A 19,820-nucleotide genomic window follows, 5' to 3' on the forward strand; every position below is an offset into this window, starting at 1 on the left:
GAGTTGCTTTGTGGCGAGTTTCAGAGTTGCTCTGACAGAAAAAAAAACAGCTGTGCGTGTCGCCGTTCACGACGGGTAGCAGTGGCTTAGCCGTTGAGTGCAGCCATCTTTCATTTGTATTTCAAATTTAATTATTAATTTAACAGATTTAACGGCACACAGCAAAGAATTCGTGTAATAAAATTTGTTTATTTTTGCAGTTTTGGTTTTAGTACATTTACAATTGTTATAGCAACATAGATCCGGTTCTTTGTACACAGTTTACATGGAAATATTTATAAAAAAAAAATATTTGCATGTGGGTAAATTTTGTTGTCGTTACTGTCTAAATATCAACCTATCCTTGGACCCTTGGACACGCGCTTGTGGGAGCTGCGTTCTCGTTCTAGTTTTCTGGCGCGATCCTGGTCACGGGCACGTTCTCGATTACGTGGGTGATCACGATCCCGATCACGATCACGGTCTCGATTGTCACGACGGTCATGATCTCGTTCCCGCTCACGTTCTCTATTTCTTTCCTGATCTCGTTCTCCTCTGTCACGTTCTCGATCACGATCAGTGCCGAGGCGGCCACCACGTTGTTCTCCTCTATCGCTTCGGCGGCCTTGCGATTCGCCTCGTCGGCTTTCTGGGCGACGGCCATCGGAGTCTCCACGGAGACCTCGCGATTCTCCACGACGGCTACCGGAGTCTCCACGTCGGCCACCGGAGTCTCCACGAAAGCCTCGCGAGTCTCCACGAAGACCTCGGGATTCTCCACGACGGGCATCTCGCTCCGCTCGCCGCTCCGCTCGCCGCTCCGGGTGTCTTTCCTCGTGGGCAGAAAACGATGGCTCCCGCTTCCTGGCACCATTTCCATTGAGCTGATGATGATAATGTGGTTGGCGCTCCTGTTCTCGGCCCATGGGTGGTCCCTCCAGGTTGAATCCATCGCTGTCTTCCTTTCGGGTCTTGAATTTGTTGTTGCTGTTGTGGTTGTTGTGGATTTTGCTGCTCTGCTCCTGGCGCATGGTCTTCGACTGGGGCTGGCCATCGCTGTCGTCGTCGTCGCTGCTCGAGGCGGCCTCTGATGCTGAGGAGGATGTGGAGGAGGCCTTGCTGCTTTCAGAGCTGCTGCTGGAACTGGAGCTCTCGTGGTGCTTGCGCTTGCGTTTCGACTTCTTTTTGGCGGCCTTTTTCTTCTCCTTTTCGCGCTTCTTTTTCTCCTCGCGCTCCCGCTCCCGCTCCTTCTCTTTATCCTTTTCCTTTTTGGATTTCTTCTTTTTGTCTTTTTTGTCCTTTGACTTTTTGAGCTCTGATTTTCGCTGCTTCTTGGGCTTTTTCTTGCGTTTCTCCTTGCGTTTACGCTTTCTCTGTGGCTCGGACTCGGAGCTGAAGGATTCACTGTCACTGTCCTCGTCGCTGGTGCTCGACTTTTTCTCGCTGGAGTCCCCGCTGCTGCTGCTACTGGAACTGCTCGACGAACCGGCAGAGGAGGAAGCAATGGATACTGCCACCGCTGCTGGGGCAGATCCTGGATCCCGGAATGGATTCCCACCAGTGGACAGGAGCTCTGAATTGATCGCGGGCACTGCTTTGGGCGCTGTCTTTAGGAAACGTCGCAGATCATCGGTGAGTCCACCCAAACCAATGGACGTGAAGAAATTGATGGAGAATCGTGTGTTCCGGGGATTATCCTTGGGGAAGAGACCCGCCAGGCTCTCCACCAGCACCTCCTCCTTGAGCTTGGAGTTGAGTTTGCCCAAGCCCATGTATTCGGCGAGCTCCTGGAACAGAATCTTGATGAAAATGCGACTGGATGAGGTGGTATCGTCCTCGTTCAGCAGGACACAGTCCAAGACATCCCAGCTGATGGAATCGGTGAAGAGCAGATGGGCAAAGAACTTGCTCACATTCCGCAACCGATTCGTGTCCAGGCGATGCGTCGTCTGGTAGGTGTCCTTGAAGATCTCCTCGAACGGGGGTATATACATTCGATTGATGTTGCAGAAACGCTGCGCCAACAGGCCGTAGAACTTCTCGTAGGTACGCTGCTCGGCACAGCAGTCGAGGAACATGTGGCACAGCTCCACCTCCTGCCCCGGCTTCAGCTCCATTTTCATCAGCTTGTGGGCGCACTCCTCGTAATCCAAACTCGAGTTGATCGTCAGATATATGGTGCGCCGCAGAGCAATCAGATTCGTCTCCGTGTTGTCGATAATATCTCCGGCATCGGTCTTTTTGCCGACATCGGCATCCGAGTTGATTTCACCATCCGAATCGCTGTCGGAATCGGAGCCCGAGCCAGAGCCAGAGCCCGAGCCGCTGCCATCATCGCTGCCCAGGATTTCGGCACTCAGACCCTTGTATTTGTCCTCGTTTTCGGCAAAGTTATCGTCAAATTTGAAGACATCTAAAGAGGGATTGATGAATATAAGGATTAGCCAGGGATTAGAGAAGGATTTTGTGGATTATAATCACTCAGTATATCCTCCGTTTCGGTGGCCTCGTCCAGCATCATGAGATGCGTAAACTGCTCGTCCTCTTCGACCAGCTCCAGTTCTCCCACAATGGCCAGATGATCCTTGAAGCCATCCTTGCGCACTTGAAACAGCACCTCGATCATGTACTGCACTCGTTTGTCCAGCTTTCCCTCGTGCAGGATGTTGCGCAGCATCTCAAAAATGGCCCCAATGCCCTTGGACGAGACCTCCGTCAGTTTCATGCCGCACTCCTTGAGAAAGGCAATGGCCACCTCCACGGAATCATCGGTGGGCGTCTCCACCAGGAGCGTGAGAATCTCCAGGGCCAGTATTTCGTGGGCCACACGCTGATTCACCAGATGAGCAATGAATCGAGTGGACGACAAGCAGACGAGCTTGTCATTGCGCCGAAAGGCACGGCGGAACTGAATGACCAGACGCTTGAGCAGCAGCTCGCCGATATTCGGGAATTTCGAATTGATAATGGCCACCAGGGCGGCATACACGTGCGTGAAGGTGGGCGAGGCGGCCTGGGCCTGGATGATGCTCCTCGACAGCAGGCCCCGTCCACGGACAATGTTCTCTCGCAGGAGTTCGCGGGTAATGATGGCAATATTTGTGACATTCACCTTGTTGATGTACCCGTGAATGGACTTCTTGAGCGCCTCCCAGGCGATGCGCTGATACGCAGCCGATGCCTTGTCCGTGATCCCCTCCTGCAGCAGCCGGAGCTTCGCTGGCGGTATGTAAGCGCCTCCGGTGCGCGATGTCAGCACATCCACAGTGCGACGCTGGCGTTCTGTGATCTTGGCCGTGGGATTTGTGACCGTGGCATTGTCGGCGATTGTCGAACGTGCCCTTTTGGAGCCACCACTCGAGCTGGAGCGCCGCTTGTCGCTGGACCTCCGCCTGGATCTCTCGCGAGAATCATCGAGCCGACTGCTGCGCGACTTTTCATTGCGACGACGATCTTCGCGCTCCCTGGCCCGCACCTCATCACGTTTATCGCGCTCCTCGTGTCGCTTCTGACGATCGCGGCGTCTCCGCTCCAAGGAGGTGGAGCGGCGACGCTTCGGGCTCTTGCTGCGACTGCGTGTACGGGTGCGACGGCGACTGCGGCTGGGACTGCGTCGCCGGTTACGGCTCTTTTCATCACCACTGCGACTACGTTTGCGCACTTCGCTGGCCAGCGTCTGCTTGGGCACAGGCACCGGCGGCGGCACATTATCGTCGTCCTTCTGTGGAAGGGATTGCCATGAGTTTTTTTCAGTGGCTTGTGGTTTTGTTTGATCAAAACTTACATCAGTTATTTCGCCCTCTTCGATGTGATTCGATGGACTGGCAGCTGTTGGTGGTGGTGCTGCTGCTGCATTGGCCGCTCCATTAGTGGTCACGGAATGATCTTTATCAGGTTCCTCCTCTGACACTGTCACTGCCTCTGCCTCTGGCTGCGGTTTCTCATCGGAATTAGTCACAGTTGTGGCATCCAAGGGTCGTTGCGGGGCAGATGTTTCGGTTTCTGTTTCCGCTTCAATTGATTTTGTTATAGCTTCCTCTTCTGCTTTTTCTGCTGCCTCTGCAGGCGCCGCTGCTGTCGGTATTGCTTCTGCTTCTGCTTTTTCCACGCCAGCCGACACAGACGTGTCAACAGCAACAGCAGCTGGGGAAGAGTCAACATTTGATTGTTTTTCCGGCAATGCTGCTGCGGTTTGCTTTTGCTTGTCCTCCTCTTTTGGTGAAGCAACATTTTCGTCTGTTTGTAGCACTTTCTTTTCTTCCTCCTCCTTCTGTTGCGGCGGCTCGTCTACGGCCGGGGAATCATTAGATACTTCTGCCGGCGTCACTTCTTCTTCTACCACTTCTTTTGCCTTCTGGCCCCGCTCTTCCTCATCGTTTTCCTCCTGACCGCTTGCCAGACGGCTGCCAGCATCACTTTTGGAGGCACTGCCGCTGCCACTGCTGGAGGAACTGCTCGAGGAGCCACTGCTGCTACTAGAGCCACTGCTCGAATTACTTTCTGCATCGCTTTCCCCCATTTTTAGTGAGAGGCCTTGATTGCAGTGGAAAAACTACTTTTGTGAAAATTTGACAGGCAAAACGTTGGCAAAACAGTATGGCTTATCGATACAAAATATATGGTCCGATCATTACAAATATACCGTCTCATTTTAAAAATATACCGTAAATATACTGACGAATTCAAGTTATATTTTACATATTCCTCGTTTCTTATATTCCGTGGAATATTACTAGCTATATAGAACATTTAACCATGCCCACATAATTTTAAACGATTAGTGAATATATTTTCTAATTGACTGGTTTATTTTAAACACTTGCTTTTATTGCATTTGGCGTAAAAAGAGGTTTAAGCGAAAATGGTGAAAAAAACGAAAGAGGATAGTCGTGAGCTAGATAAAACAATTTACCATGCCCACATAATTTAATACGATTTATGAATCAATTTTCTACTTGACTGGCCTATTCTAAATACTTGGTATTATTGGATTTCTATATTCGTTGAAAATTAAATTTAATAGATTGATGAAATTGACAAAATATACCGCAAATATACCTTCATTGCATATATTCTTCTACCTTCATATGTATATATTTTTGATAGAAAATATCAATAAAAAAAAAAGATCTTTTTGTGGTATATATAAATTGAACTGATTTTCTTAATTCGATGCAATCCTAGGCTATTTTTATGTTGTTTTATTGACGATATGCAAAAAAGAAAACCCACCTTTGGTCCCGCGTTCTGGTTCCAATTCCAGCTGTATGGTTCCGTGGTTAGTTTCCAAAATTTCTGATTTTGCGCCTCTGAAATTATTTGTAATTAAATAAATGTTAATAGTTTGTATTAAAATTGATAAATTGTTATTCAATTACCTTTTCTTACACTCGCTCTTGATTATTTTATGTTTTTTGGCTGGAAATCTTGATGAAATTTAAGCAATGTTTTTTTCAAAGCCTTAATCTTTCGTTAGTTGAAAATATTTAAAATATGAACTAGGTTTTTTCGGCAATCAACTGAAATCAAAGACAACTAGATCCGTATTTTCCAGAGCTGCATTTCTGCAGGTTGGATATGAATAGAAATTCAATACATAGGTTTTAACGGGAGTAGCAATTATAAAAATTAAATAAATATGTTGAAGCTGTCAACAGCATCCCAACTATAAAGGGATGATGGTAGAACACCTGATATTTCAGATATAAAATATCAAATTTAACTGTATTCTATGCTACTCAAATACTAACCCTCACAACCTATTACATGCCCTCTTTTGCAAAGATTCCATGTATATAGTACTTATATCTAAAAGTTCCTTATATAATAAAAAAAATCAACCTTAAAGCACTTGGAACAACGAGAACTAAAATATATATTTTTTTAGTTTACAATCAATATTATTTATCCATAGAAAATACTTAAAATAAAATTAATTACAATAGGTTTTAAGGCTTATCCCCGATCTAGACCTGGTTTCCTGGTTTGCGTGGCACTGTTTCGGGAATATTCGGCGACACATCATCGTCGCTACTGTCCGACGAGGAGGAGGAGGACGAGGAAGAATCAGCCTTGGATACACGCTTCTCGGGTATCGAATAGGGGAACTTAAGATCCTTCTCCTCGACAGCCTGCTTGAGCCTCAGCAGGGCCGTGCGATTGATATTCTCCAGTGAGACATCTTTCACAGCATTGGAGAGCACATCGAGAGCCTTTTCGTGGTTTCCCTTGGTCGTTTGGATGTCAATCAGACAGGAGTAGGCATTGCCAATGGCTCCTTCGGATATTTTGCTATCCCTTAGCTGTAAGATCACGGACGTGGCCAGCTTCTCGTCCTGCTGTTCGCGGGCCGTCTGCAGAACGCGCTGGAACATCAGACGCGGCAACTGCGACAGATGCTTGTCCCAGATCTCCTTGGAGGCCGCCTCCTGGCCGCTGGATATCAAATGCATCCACAGCACATTCATGGGCCCTAATTGATTGTGGGCGGCAAATTTCTCCGCCAGAGTTTGATCTGTACAAAAGAAAACAAGATTTAAATAGGGATCTCCAGGGGTCCCTCATGCATCTCCACTCCACTTACATTGCGGCACCAGTTCCGGATGCTTGTCGAGTATGCCAACGGCCCCGCCACGTGGGAACTTCTCCGCCTGCTTGGCCGCCTCCTCGGGCGTCTTGGCGGTGTCTATCTCGACGGTCAATTGCTTGAGGAACGGCTCAGCCTTGCCGGCCACAATGTTGGCATGGCAGAAACGATTGTCAAACGACACCATGCGCTTCTGCTCTTCGTTCAGCTGCTTGCCAATCTTCTGCAGGGTTTCCAGATCCCCCGCAGCGGCAATTTTGTTCAAATAGAACCTGAAGATCTTTATCTGCGGATGGAGTCCATCGGCCAGGAGTTCCTCCACATATTTGGTGGCCTCGGCCAGACGATCGTCACGCACCAGGAGCTCAATGAGTCGGGAAGTGTCCAGAACGTTGATCTTGTCGGTGGCTGCCAGGTTCTGTTTGTGGCTGATGGCTGCATCCGGATCGTTGGCCAGCAGTGCCTTACGGAAGCCAGACTTGTGGGAGACGGGCCTCACAGTAGCCTCCTGCTTGGCTGGCTCCTTCTTTAGAGTCGGCTCTTTCTTGACGGCGGACTCCTCCTTGGGCGTATCTGTCTTGGTTTGCTCTGGATTTTTGGGCGCTCTGTTCCTTCTCGATTGCTGTTGCGTTTCGGGCACCACAAATGGCACATCAATGTTCTTGCGCCTCAGAATTTCCGCCAGCTTCAATAGAAATGCATCGGTGGGTGTCAGAGACTCTTCCTGCATTTTGGTCCACAATCCGAGAGCCTTTTCGGCCTCATCGGCCTTGTCGTAGCTCAGCAAAAGGGTGTAATAGATCTTGTTTCGGTCGATGTGTCCCAAGTCCTTGGTGGCTTCTATGAGACCCTCGAGGGGCTGCAGCAGACCCTCATTCCGATACCGATCGCAGGCATTGCTGATCCTCTGGGGGCGTGTGCGCAGGCCGGGTGTCTCCAGGATCTTCCTGGCCTGACGCACGCGACCGCATTCCACAAAGGAGAAGACCAGATCGTACAAACTGTTGACCTCGCCATGGATGCCCGTGCTCAGGTCGGTCAGACGCTGCAGATTGACGGCATCCTCCTTCTGGATGAGACGGCACGAGAGCTCATTCTTCCAGGGTGTCACCTTGTACGTCTTGCAGATCCCCTCGAACGTTTCAATGGCCTTGGGTATGTCGTCCTTCACCAGATGCACCTTGATCAGTGGCCCCAGCAGGACATTTGTGGGCACAATATAGTTGTCGGCCAATAGAGCATCGAACAGGCGACGCAGCTTCTCCGGCTGCCCGGCCTCTGCGATGGCATTGAGCACACGCCACACGGTGCTCACATAATTAAAGCTTCCTTCGGTTTCGCTGATGGGTGCATCCTTTTTGTTATTCGCCAGCACCTGGAAGGCCTCCTCCACACGCTCCTCCTGCAGCAGCAGATCCGCCAGTCGCACTGTCTTCAGGTTATCCAACTGGAATGTGGGCTCTTTGGCCCTCAGCTTCGTGTAGACGTCCAGGGCCTCAGAGCTGCGCTTGTGGTGCGTATACAGATCAACCAGCTGCGCATGGATGCCCAACGGGATCTGGTACTTTTCCGATTCCAGTTTTTCTATGACCTGCAGGGTCTTTTCAATGTTTTGAGAACGGAAACAGGCATTTAGGAGCTGCCTTTTGATGTTGTTTGCATTCTCTCCCTTGGCCTCCACATTAACAATGAAGCGCTCCAATTCTGGGGGAGATTTCAGTTGTTTAAAAGAGCGATAAATAAATAATGTTTCAATGACTCACCATCGATGGACAGGGAATCCAATGTTCGCTTGCCGCTGCTTGGCAGAGGCGTCGGCTCCAGCTCTCCGGAGCTTAGTTTTCCTAGCAATTCGGAAATCTTAGGCGTCATTTCGGCACCCAGTTGGTCCGAGAGCTGGGTGGCCTTTGCGCTGCTGATGGACAGCCCCTGCTTGACCAATCCCAGAAGGATCTTCTCCAGCGTGGCCACACGATCGCGATGGAAGTAGTTGCTTGCCTCCTGGACAATGCCACCCACCACATCGGGGACGCTGTTCTTCTCCGTAGCTGCTGCTGCTGCCTCTCCCTGTTCGGCCTCCTCCTCTTTGCCAGCAGAACGCTGTTGCAATCCCTCATGGATCTGCCTCACGCAGCGGATAAACGAGGCATAATCATTTGTGTGGCTCAGGGCGAGGATCAAGGGCTGCCTGAAGAGCACCGGGACATAGTGGGCCCTGTTCTTCTCCATAATCTTGGCGGCATCTGCAATCTGATGCGTGACCAAAGCGGCATAAACAGCAGAAGTGACAGCCGTGGAGTTGGAGACACCAGCATCCCTCAAGGCAGTGATGACACGCTCCCAGTTCTTCTCCTTTAAGCTGGGAATCACATAATCCCTGATCGTTTCCGAGTTGGGAAGCACTGCAAACTCCTGCTGCATACGACGGACAATCTCCAGCACCTGATTGGACTCCACCGAGCAGATGAGGGGCCAGAAGTAGTGCTGGCGGATGGGCAAACCGGCATTCTTCATCTCCTTGAGCAGCGGCAGAGCATTGTTCACGATACCATTTGTGAGACCCGCCTCCGTGGCAATGGACAAGGCCTTGGGATTGAGTCCTTCTGCTTGGAGGGTCTTGCAGATGGTCAGAATCTTCTCCACCGGGCGATTGGCCTTTACCATTTGTCGGATGAAGAAGGCGCCCACATCCACCGGCTCGCCATTCACGCGATTCGATCTCGGCATCACACGCAGGATCTGCAGACCCACCTCTTCGTGGCCCTTGTTCACGAGGCGCAGTATCACGTTGACGGCATCCTGATTGAAGCCCGGGGAGATATGCAACTTTGCGAGCAAATCATCAACCTTGTCGCTATTGCCATTCACCGCCAGGGTGTACACAGTATCCAGCAGATCCTTGTCCTGCAAGATGATCTCTTTTTGGTCGCATTCTGTGAGGGTCTCCTGCAAAGCAGCCAGATCTCCATGACGGGCAAACGCACACAGCAAAGTCGTATAAGTGTCGGCACTGGGCTCTAGGCCGGCCTGCTTCATCACCGCCAGAATGCCCTTCGCCGACTCCAAATCGTTGGCCTTCAGAGGGGGGAATATATGGATCAATCTATACATGCCCTAGGGGTTCCTTCACTCACCTGCGAATGTCCCAGGATCAAGGAATTGAAGACATTTTCATTCACAGGCAGACTCTTGCCCCGCATAAACTCCAAGATTCTGGTGGCACCCTCGATGTCGCCCTGCTGGCAATAGCGTGCTATCAGTCGCTGATATGTCACTCTGTTCGGTTCGATGCCCTTGGCCTCGATCTCGGCGAGGAAATCCGTGGGTGCAAACGGATGCTCGTTCTCCAGGTACACGCGCAGCAGAGCATTGTAATGGGAGATGTCCATGGGTACATTGAGGGCATTCAGGGTCTTCCAGATCTCCTGCACCAGGGCTGTGCGTACCTCGGGCAACTCCTCGGGCACCAGATTCCCACAGCATCGTATGACCATCAACGACTGCGAACTGGTCGCGGTGCGGTGTGTGCGTATCTCATCGAGGATTTCCTCCAGATCCCGTCGCGAAATGCGACCAATGCGTCGCACATCGTGGTCCAGACGACGGATTTGCTTATCGAGACTCAGCTCCGACTTGGCGGCGGCATTCGTAGCGAAGCCACTGAGAAAAACACAAGGGAATGTTCCAGATCAGGTTCAATATCGAGGTTATGTAAACCATTTAACAATCATTTTTGAATGAATATATGAAGGTATTCTTGTCTAAAGGACCCCCTCTGGGTGACCCGTACTTCTCTTCAGCCATTCCTTGTTACATTTTCATGAAATTCTTGTCTTATTGCGTAATGGGCCGGTACTTACCTCTGGAATTGGCTGCAAATGCAGGGCGCACTTGTCAGCAGATTGCTCGCCTCGTTATCGCGCACTGAGTTGACCAGCACATTCCGGGTGAAGCCAGCAAAGTAGCGAAACAGTTTCCCCGTCCGCAGTATGGAAGCCATGGTTCGAGTCGGTTTTAATTAATAAAAATTAAATTTATTATTTAAAAATCAGAAGCGCACGAGTCGGTGCCAGTGTGACCGTGAATTCATTCACTTAACCCACTTAACCTCCCAGTATTTAAACAGGGGAACAATTTGAGCTAAGCTGCGGAAAATATTACTGATTTTAAACTCTTCTTGTAAATCCATCCTATGCTTGTTTTTAAGTTGCAAAACTTGCAGGACATCCTTCACCTGAACTTTGCTAAAATTCGTCCAAATTCCTGGAGTGTGTTTTAATACCCACTGGGCAACAATGGGTTAATTCTTCTCTGTCCATGATCGGAAGTAAAATTCGTATAATTTTAACCGATTGATGAATCAATTTTCGACAAAATTGGCTAGTTTTTAGTCCTTGCTTTTATTTTGTTTAGACTATTTTGATGTCGCAAATGCTCTATTCACCATTAGAATTGCAATAATATCCTAATTTTCTTAAATTTCCTTTAGAGGATATTTTTGAGGGTTATTTTCCCTGTTTCTCTAAAGTGCTTGAATTTCCCTGTGATTTGAGTCTGGATAACAAAGTACCTTTCTGCGATGTTTTTTTATGGCGAATTTCTATCCGAAAACTGCTTTATTTTCCCAACTTTTACTTTAACAGACTGTAAGAATCCACTTAACACAGCTCGAAATTTGTGCTCTGTTAACGTACTGTAAGAATCGAATGTTATCACTTAACAGACTGTAAAGACAATAGGAGGAGCTTTTTGTTGGTGAAATATTTCCCCTTCATACTGTAAGCATAGACTGTTAATGCGAGGAGCTTTTTATTGCTGAAATATTTCCCCTTCAAAGGATGGAATTCGGAGTAAATAACTTTAAAAAAAATGAATTAATTTAATACCAATTACGTATAAAAACATCATTATAATTATTCAATTAAAGAAAAAATTTCCGCTAATTTAATTAGCATTGTGTCGTGAATTGATAATTCGCCCATTTTTACCCATTTTGGAGCAACTGATTGTTGTTATGAGTTATGATTTTGATAGGCGACAAAATCTGGGTATATGCTCTAAATAATTTATATTTAATTGCATTTAGAGCGTAATCAATTTAAACCGCCAATTTGTTTGTAGGTGCTCATGGATATACATTGTATGTACATATATATATATATAGATATGTAGATGCCTCCCACATATGTACTATTACCTGTTTAAATATTCCACCTCACCTCCTTCTACACTCCCATTCCGCCCCCTTTCTACACGTATTCCTATCCATCTCCCATCATTCCATTGACTATTGCCATTCGTCAGAGTGAAAGTGCGCTATCTCTTCTCTCGTTATGCGGTTCATCCCACACCACCCACTACCCCACTCAGATTCGCACTACCCACTTTCTCTCTCCCTCTCTCAGTCTCCCTCAAGGTGAACTCAATTGAATTCTCAACATTTGCACATCAATTATTTCACAAGTGAGCTTTTTTATGGCGCCAATGCGGAACATAGAAAAAAAAATTGATGCGGGGAGCAAAAAATTGTGCAAAAAAATGAAATAAGTCCTGACGTTGCCGTCGGTGGAAATCAGTGAGCCAAACACTACAGTGGCCCCTGGATGCAGCCGGCAGCCATATCCTACCCCTCCTTCTGCTGATCAGCATAGTCCCGTCCCCCGCCTAGCCTGGAGATAGTCATGCTTTTGCCACATCTCTGGGTGCATCACCTTCTCCACGTCTACCTTCTCTTCAACCTGTCTCTGCCACACCACCATCGCCAGCCACTGCATAACAGATTCAATGTCAAAAATTTGACAAACTCAACACCAGGCGAAAACCAAAACAGAACACAGAACCCAAGAACAACACGAACATTTTCCAGAGATTTTCGCTGACGAATTTGTGGCAGGTTCATAAATCCAGCAGCAACTAGCAGCAGGAAGAAGAAGTGCCATAGCGCAAAACCAAAGAACAACAAGAAAATGCATTAAAAAATCATAAAAAACAAAAAGATAGATAACAACAAAAAAGTAGCCAAAAAATCGTCCGACCAAAAAAGATAGAAGCAAAAACTGCAGATGAAGGCTGAAGCGAAAGCATTGGATACGATACACTTTCAGTTCGAGGGAAAATGGAAAAACCGAATTCTATTCTAACGAAATAAACTGACAAGAAAATATAACTAAAAACTTTGAATGTCTTTTATGATTTTACTTGATTTGATTGTCATATATTTTCTTGAATTTAAAGAAAGCACTTTTTTGAGGAGCGTAATACCGACTTTTTCTTCCGATTTTGTATCAGTTTCAAGGAGCTATATGGAATCATGAGACCTTAGAACTTATATTTATTTTTTGTTTATTCGACTTGATTATTATTAGAAAACCCTACGAAGTCGCTTCATTCGTGCGCTTACCCCCGACTCACTAGCTCTGCTCGATGGCACTGATATATATTCGGTATGCACCTTTGTAGTTTATACTACAAATTTATATATATTTTATAAATTGACTTGAACAAATATGGATAAATACAATACCCTTTTCAAAGCGTATCCAAGAAAGAAAAATATGGTATAAAAAAGTGAAATTTTTGGCGCCAAAAACTAACAGAGAGAGAGAGAGAGAGAGAGAGAGAGAGAGGGAGAACGCGAAAGCAAGCCAAATGAAAGCGCGAGAAAAATTCCAAACAAATTGTGGAGGAAACCCAACACAAAAGTCGACTTCAAAATTTATTCAGTCAGCGTCGAAGTTCATTTGAGTATCATAAATCAGTGGTACTCCCGGCAGCAGAAGCCCACACCACCCACGAAGCCACCCACGGAAGTCGTCGGCGGGTGCATAGAGAGCTGGGGGAGGGGGCTTAGATGGGGGCAGGGCTTATAGCGGGGCATATAAATGACAACTTTGACTATTGGCTGCCATTGCACGTACAACAAACTGCAGCTTGGGCACGATTCTACATCGTGGATGTTGCCATCCATGTCCCGTCCCTGGCATATTTGTGCAGCAGGAGCCCAGGATGAGCAGAGCAGAGGAGAGGAGCAGGAACAGAGGGGCAGGAGCTGCCGAAGCAAAGGAAAATATTTTCGAAATCGTTGGAGCCAAATGTCAGGAGAAATCTTTGCCAGAGAGAGAGCACATACACAAAAACATTCCTTAAGCGGGTGCCGAGACAGAGACACAGAGGGCCAGAAAGAGCGAGAAAAAAGAGTGGGTGGAACGTGAAGGAAAACCCATTTCCCCCATCGACTTTATAAAACATTTTCTTCGTTATAAATCAATTTGAATTGCGCGAGCAGCTTAAACGACAAACGATTTGGACGACCCGACCAGAAAAAGCAACCAAAAGAAACGCCGAAACCAAAACCAAAACCAGAGCCAGAAGCAGAAGCAGAACCAGAACCAAACCAAAGAATCAGACCAGAAGCCAGAGACCAGAGACCAGAGAGAGGGTCGCTCCCCGAAAAACAGGGTATGCGTTAAAGCAGAAAATTCTGTTTATTTAGGCAATTTGTTGAGAACACTGCTTCAGTGGTTGCTGCGAAAAGGGCAATTTGAGGGGCAGCAGCTCAAAGCAGCTAAAAGGCCAAGAGTTTGCACATAATATTTTCAGCAGATTACAAATATATGCTTAAGTAGTTCATTAAATAATGTTTTAGTTCCACAATGAAGTTCGAGTATTGTGATTTATAGTGACAGCTCTTTAAGAAGTCATATTTCCGGGTTTTTTAAAGTCGTCTCCTTTAGTAATCTCAATCCACAAATGCCTCTATGCGGATACAGTGGGTGTACCACCGAGTGTGCACTGTGACTACAAATTATGCATAAATTATTCATACCAAATTATCAGCAAATTATACACTTAACAGGTTTTACAAGGATTTATTCTCGCTTTTGTAATTTGCATATATTTTCATGACTAATGTACAGAATTTTTGTATTATGGAAAATATAATAAACAGATTAGGAAATGGTCTTTGTAGGAAAAATGCCAGAGCTGTAGTTGTGTTTTTTTCTATAAAAATTCTGAATATTTTAATGTATTTCAATGTATTTTTAGAACATCCAATACCACCATATGACACTGATCCTATTTAAAATTGTTGCAAATACATGACAGACCTAATAATTCCATTTTTTATATGTTATCCCTTCCAAGGAACTATTGATTGATAGAAAATAATGTTTTAAATAAACCAAAAATTGATGAAGCGTTGGGAGACCCATACCTTTTCATTTGGTTACCATTTAATAGCAATCCAAACTTTAAAGTAAATAATTTTCCTCAGGCAAGGAAAATAGAAAATGGAAATCTAACCAAGCAATCCACCAAAATCCCACCGCCGCCCGCCCCTCATTCAGATTCCCCTCCCACACTCGACAGCCACCGGCAGCAGGCACTTGCTTATGTTAAACAATCCACCAAAAACTTGACATCAAATTTGTATGAGGATAAGGATATTCTGTCCCATCAAGCATCTACCATGCCTCCAATCCCAATCCCAGCCGCAGCCCCAGCCCCAGCACCATCCTACCGCTCTCCATTCGTGACACCCTTCATGGCCCATCTCTCTTTCAGCTGCTGCTGCTGCTGCAAATGAAGCGCTAAATCTGCAAGTGTCAAGCACAGGAGCTGCAACAGCAACAGCAGCATCAGCATCAGAAAACAACAACGGCAGCAACAGCGGCATTCAGCCCCAAAAGAGAATACTCTTTTTATCTTTTTGTATCCATTTTATTACAGTCGCTTTTCCCTGCACTCTCTGGGGGTATTGTGCATTTTTTGCAAAAGTTTGTCATGCGAGGAGAGCGAATCCACTTCGGAGACTGCAAGTACGACCATAAAAGTATACTTTATTGGAAGCCACAAACCATGTCGCCACCGAATATGTCTCTACATACTCGTAATTCTGTGAAATTGTACCACCATTCAATGTATCTGTAGAACTGTATCTTATATAAATGGCAGACAAATCTATTCAATTTCTTGAAATAATATTCGTATAAAATATGGGTTTGTGGTTTTTCGGTAAATTCTTGGCTTAAATTCTTTTTCGTAGAAAGAAAAACTTCTTCAATTCTTAAAAATTTCCCAATAATCCATACACCATGGGAGCACATATTTCATAACTTCATAATAGCAATGGCATTTTGTAAGGGTATCCACTGCCTCGACTCTCCTTAGACAGCAGCTCTCCTTCCTTCTTTTTGTTTGTTGTGTGTGCTTAATTTTTTTGTTGTGTTGTATTTTGCTTTGTTTGGACAGCAATGTGCCGCATTTCGCTGCGGACGGACACATGGACAAAAGGACGAATGGACCGAGGGACGGGACGGGACGGGCCTAGCCCATTTGCATAGTTGAGGGATGGAGCGATGGCTAGAGCGAGAGAGAGGATGCGGAGATGTTTCCATTTAACCCACTGAGCTCGTTTTCCCAGCCGCCAAAAACAACAAAACCACAAAAACCGGAAGTAAAACAATGTACAGGGAACAGGCAACAGCGAACAGGTTACGGAGGTGTGCGTATGTGGTATGGGTGGAGATGGTGGGGTGGAGTCCCCGGAATGAGGGTTATCCTGGCCTAAACACATGGGGCACACCTTTTGAATGCTGCTGAAAGGTAAGCAGCATAAAAAAACCAACCAAACAACTTTACACCTGCCGTCGGCAACAGGGCGACCCAAAAGATTCTTGTTGTTGTTTGGCCTAATGTTGTCCTAATGCTGAACCGGGGAATCCCCCGCTGCTCATACGTATGTACTTTGCTCTCTCTCTCTTTCTACTTTTGTCCATCCCGTGGATTGTTGGCAGAACAAAAGAAATATTTGTTTGCGGAAATCATCAGCATCATCATCACTTCCGCCATGAACTCCACTTCCCGTTCCCGGGGGCAGACCCTCACGTGCCGGTACCAGTTTTTTTCATATATATAATTTCACTTTGACTTAAGCTTTACTGCTGTACCATCTACCATCTACACTCTACACTCTGCACTACTGCTTCTTATAGCAGCAGCTAAAGGACTCAAGTATCCTGTTTGGCAGTCAAGAGTTGTTTAGCAGTTTACGGGCCGGGGGGTAGGAAGGGGTGCTGTCAGAAGGTGTTGCTGCAATTGAGACCAAGATGAGCTTCAGGTCCCCTGTTCCCCGGAGTCGCCCCGGAGCCCCTCCACTCGTCGGTGGTCACTTAAAGGGTCAACAGTCGAGTGCCAATTCAGAAGAATACCCCCCGTACCGCCACCCTGCCTTCTGCTGAAAAGTTTTACCTTACCTTTAACGCTCGCTTTGACTTGGCTTTTTGGAAGGGAAAGTGGCTGCAAAAGTTGTGTCGCCCAGCCGCAAAGTAGAAAATGTGCTTCGGTTGTACGTGGCGTATGTGGAATGGAATGGTCTGCCATCAGCTCTATTTCTGCTAGTTTCTCACTTAAATTCATTGAAATAGTGGTCACATTTCAACCGAAAACCAACTAGAAGGCGTACCAGGACTTTGTACTTTCTTCTGCTTTCACTTTTAGTTCTAATTGTTTCACTCTTCTTCGTGGCTTACACACAACTAATTCCGTCCAAAACTCCACCCGTGTCTGCTCCTAATTAACATATTTCAAAGAAAAGCAATAATAATATTATAGTTTATATTTAAACCCTTTAAAGCCGCTCCGCTTAGCCTCGTATCTATAGTCGTAGCCCCAGGAACAAACTGCAATATGACAGGTCGTATACTTGATATGCGTAAGGAGAATATGTTGTGTTGTTGTGTGCTGTGTTGCGTGTGTTGACACTTGTCAGGGACTAATAAGCTGATTCTGCCACAGAGAGACAGAGAGAAATAGAGAGCGTAGCATGGCATTGAGTCGGGTCCACCACACTAACGAGTGGCACACGCAAATTGCCAATTATGAGAGGAGAGTAGTCGCATTCTGCTTATTTATGGCACGATACGAATATTTGATATATTTACGACAATATATTTTTGCTCCAACCTGGCCAAAAAAAGGGGTCCCCCCTCGCAAACTGTTGTACGTGCCAGGGCTGAACTTAATGCGGACCCAGGCATGTCAACAATTTATATGCTAGATCGAACCAGGCACAGCCACAGCCACAGCCACAGCCGAAGAGCCACAGGGACAGGGACAGGGACACACCCTCGAAGCCGGAGAGCATGCCAGCATATGCATTGCAAATAATTCGCATAGCTGGCCAAAAAAAGTTGCCCTCTCAAGCAATTGGCATTGGCTTGGCTTAATAGTATGCGTCGTGCGGAGGTGGAGGGGATCACATATATTTCTGAATTTGTGGGGTACTGGAGGCGGAGGGCGGAAGGCAGGAGGCTCGGGGCACTGCCAGTTTATAAGCATTTAAGCGGCTTAACTCGCCCGTCTCTGACTTATCGCATTGTCATCAATTTGGTTAAGTAGATTTCCCCTCAATTGATGTCCTTCGTCGTTGTCGTTGTCGTGCCTGTGGTACTCTCGTACTCTCGTACACCCCTCCCAAATTCGTTGATTGAAAATTTGGCACACGCCATTGGGCACGACATTGGGAAGGACGACACATAATTATTTCATTGATTGAAAATTCGCCAGTTAGCTCAAAAAGATAGGGAGAGGGGGTGAGCCGAGCGGAAGAGGGAAACGGAAAAACTGGGCTACTCCCTGCTGCTGCATAATCAATCACGTTTATCAGGATAATTGTTTGGCACAATCCTCTCTTCCTCATGGAATAAATTGAGTTGGCTTTTCGCTATCGAGCGAGTCAATATCTTATTATTTGCGCTCAATTTCATTTCATTTGCATGGTTTTCTTTAAGCCAGAAGAGCGTGCCGCCAACCGCCCCCCGACCTCTATTATGTATTCATGCAACAGGGCAACAGGGCAAGAAGGCAAACAATTAGAAGCACAACAAAAGGCGCCAAAGAGTTGCAGCCTCAGAGGCATTCGCCACACCATTCGCGGCATGCAGCTATAGGGATTACGAGCGAGGCAGGCATTGAAATTGTGCATATGAAATGGATGCTTATGCAAATATTTGCAATTAGCCCACAATTATCACACAGTAATTAATTTTCGGTACCTCAAATTATTGATGAGACTTTTGACATTGCGCATACGCAGTGTTGACACTCTAGAGAGAGACAGCCTTTTGGGTTGCTTTCGGCGCTGGCAAACATAAATCATACCATATTCTATGACAGCTTAAAGAAATCCACAATCCGCTGAAAACAGCCAGCGAAAATCCGTTGAATTTTTAATTGGAAAATGCATTCAATTCGGCGGGTGTTTCGGCGTCCCCTCTGGCCCACAGCCATAAAACTTTCTCTCACTGAAAAATAGAATAGGACGAAACAAATAAAATACAAATACAAATAGAAATTCTGCATTGTCGGCCACAGAAGGTCAATGAATTATTGATGTGCCCAAGGACAAGCAGGACAAGAGCACCCAAAAAAAGAAACCAAGAAAAAGAAATTCCCCTCCCGAAAATACTTCCAGTTGAATGAAGTCGAAGCCAAAGCCAAGACCATGCCCACTGTCCAAAGAGTTGCTTCCAATACCCCCAACCCGCCCTGGAAAAAACCAAACGCCTTTAAGTAAATAAACGAGAAATAATTTAAAGCCCAGAGAAAATAAATTCAACTCCTTTTGTCTGTCAGTTATCCTTGGGGAATTTTCGACTTTGCTGCTCACTTGACAAGTTTCAAATTTATTACCGAACCACTCAAGTGTCACCCCCTTTCTGGGGGCCCCTCCCCCGCAGAGCAATTTACCCCGCCCCCCGACCGTCCCCGGCGGCATAATTCCATCAGAGTGAGAACAATCATGGCCGTAATAATGTTATGGAAATTGATTTCTATTATTTTTACCGCCTCACCTCGAAAAGCAGCTTAGCTTCTCATTCTTCTCCCATCAGAAATTGAATGCACTTTCTGTGCAAAAATTATACAGGCATTTGACAAGACCTGCCAAATGATAAACGAAACGAATTTTCTGCAACAACTAAAAGAGCAGAAGGCGCAGAGGGCCTTGGAGGTGGAAGGTGGGACACAGAGCGAGAACATTCGGGATAACAATAAATCATATATGGCTTGTAAATTGATTTATCTGCTTGACAATGATGCTCGTAAATCATATTAAAAATATTTTAAAAAAACAAAAGAAATAACGCAACAGTTGAAGCACTAGACTGCTGCATACCCTTGCAAAGTTTTACGGAAAGGTGTGCCCTTCCTTAAATATCAGGGAATCTTTTACAACTGAAAGGAGGCAATAGAA

The 19,820-nt window shown here is 46.3% G+C and overlaps 2 protein-coding genes across 3 annotated transcripts; both read right to left on the minus strand.

Annotated features, from left to right (window-relative positions):
- Positions 1–169: 169 nt before the first annotated feature.
- On the minus strand, positions 170–5,288 carry LOC108163339 (pre-mRNA-splicing factor CWC22 homolog). Of its 2 annotated transcripts, XM_033394218.1 has the most exons (4): positions 5,212–5,288; positions 3,764–4,512; positions 2,461–3,700; positions 170–2,392 (listed from the first exon to the last, which is right to left on the minus strand). In XM_033394218.1, the coding sequence occupies exons 2-4, from the start codon at positions 4,496–4,498 to the stop codon at positions 333–335; spliced, it is 4,035 nt and encodes a 1,344-aa protein (XP_033250109.1). In that variant the 5' UTR covers positions 4,499–4,512; positions 5,212–5,288; the 3' UTR covers positions 170–332. The 2 variants fall into 2 exon arrangements, with proteins under 2 accessions (XP_033250109.1, XP_017154065.1); XM_017298576.2 differs by lacking the exon at positions 5,212–5,288 and having other exon boundaries at positions 3,764–4,588.
- Positions 5,289–5,827: 539 nt separating this feature from the next.
- LOC108163490 (leucine-rich PPR motif-containing protein, mitochondrial) lies at positions 5,828–10,651 on the minus strand. Its single transcript, XM_017298806.2, has 5 exons — positions 10,426–10,651; positions 9,700–10,225; positions 8,329–9,640; positions 6,563–8,269; positions 5,828–6,493 (listed from the first exon to the last, which is right to left on the minus strand). The coding sequence occupies exons 1-5, from the start codon at positions 10,563–10,565 to the stop codon at positions 5,946–5,948; spliced, it is 4,233 nt and encodes a 1,410-aa protein (XP_017154295.1). The 5' UTR covers positions 10,566–10,651; the 3' UTR covers positions 5,828–5,945.
- Positions 10,652–19,820: the final 9,169 nt, after the last annotated feature.

The sequence above is a fragment of the Drosophila miranda genome, chromosome 4 (assembly GCF_003369915.1).
Source record: "Drosophila miranda strain MSH22 chromosome 4, D.miranda_PacBio2.1, whole genome shotgun sequence".
Classification (NCBI taxonomy): Eukaryota; Metazoa; Arthropoda; class Insecta; order Diptera; family Drosophilidae; genus Drosophila; species Drosophila miranda.

Bases quoted from the DNA above. Each gene is read 5' to 3' on its own strand.
- LOC108163339 (XM_033394218.1), bottom strand. From the start codon at position 4,498: ATGGGGGAAAGCGATGCAGAAAGTAATTCGAGCAGTGGCTCTAGTAGC. The intron at 3,701-3,763 runs GTAAGTTTTGAT...TCCCTTCCACAG, and splicing joins AAGAGGGCGAAATAACTGAT to AAGGACGACGATAATGTGCC. The intron at 2,393-2,460 runs GTGATTATAATC...ATCCCTCTTTAG, and splicing joins CGAAACGGAGGATATACTGA to ATGTCTTCAAATTTGACGAT.
- LOC108163490 (XM_017298806.2), bottom strand. From the start codon at position 10,565: ATGGCTTCCATACTGCGGACGGGGAAACTGTTTCGCTACTTTGCTGGC. The intron at 10,226-10,425 runs GTAAGTACCGGC...TGTTTTTCTCAG, and splicing joins ATTTGCAGCCAATTCCAGAG to TGGCTTCGCTACGAATGCCG. The intron at 8,270-8,328 runs GTGAGTCATTGA...AATCTCCCCCAG, and splicing joins GGATTCCCTGTCCATCGATG to AATTGGAGCGCTTCATTGTT.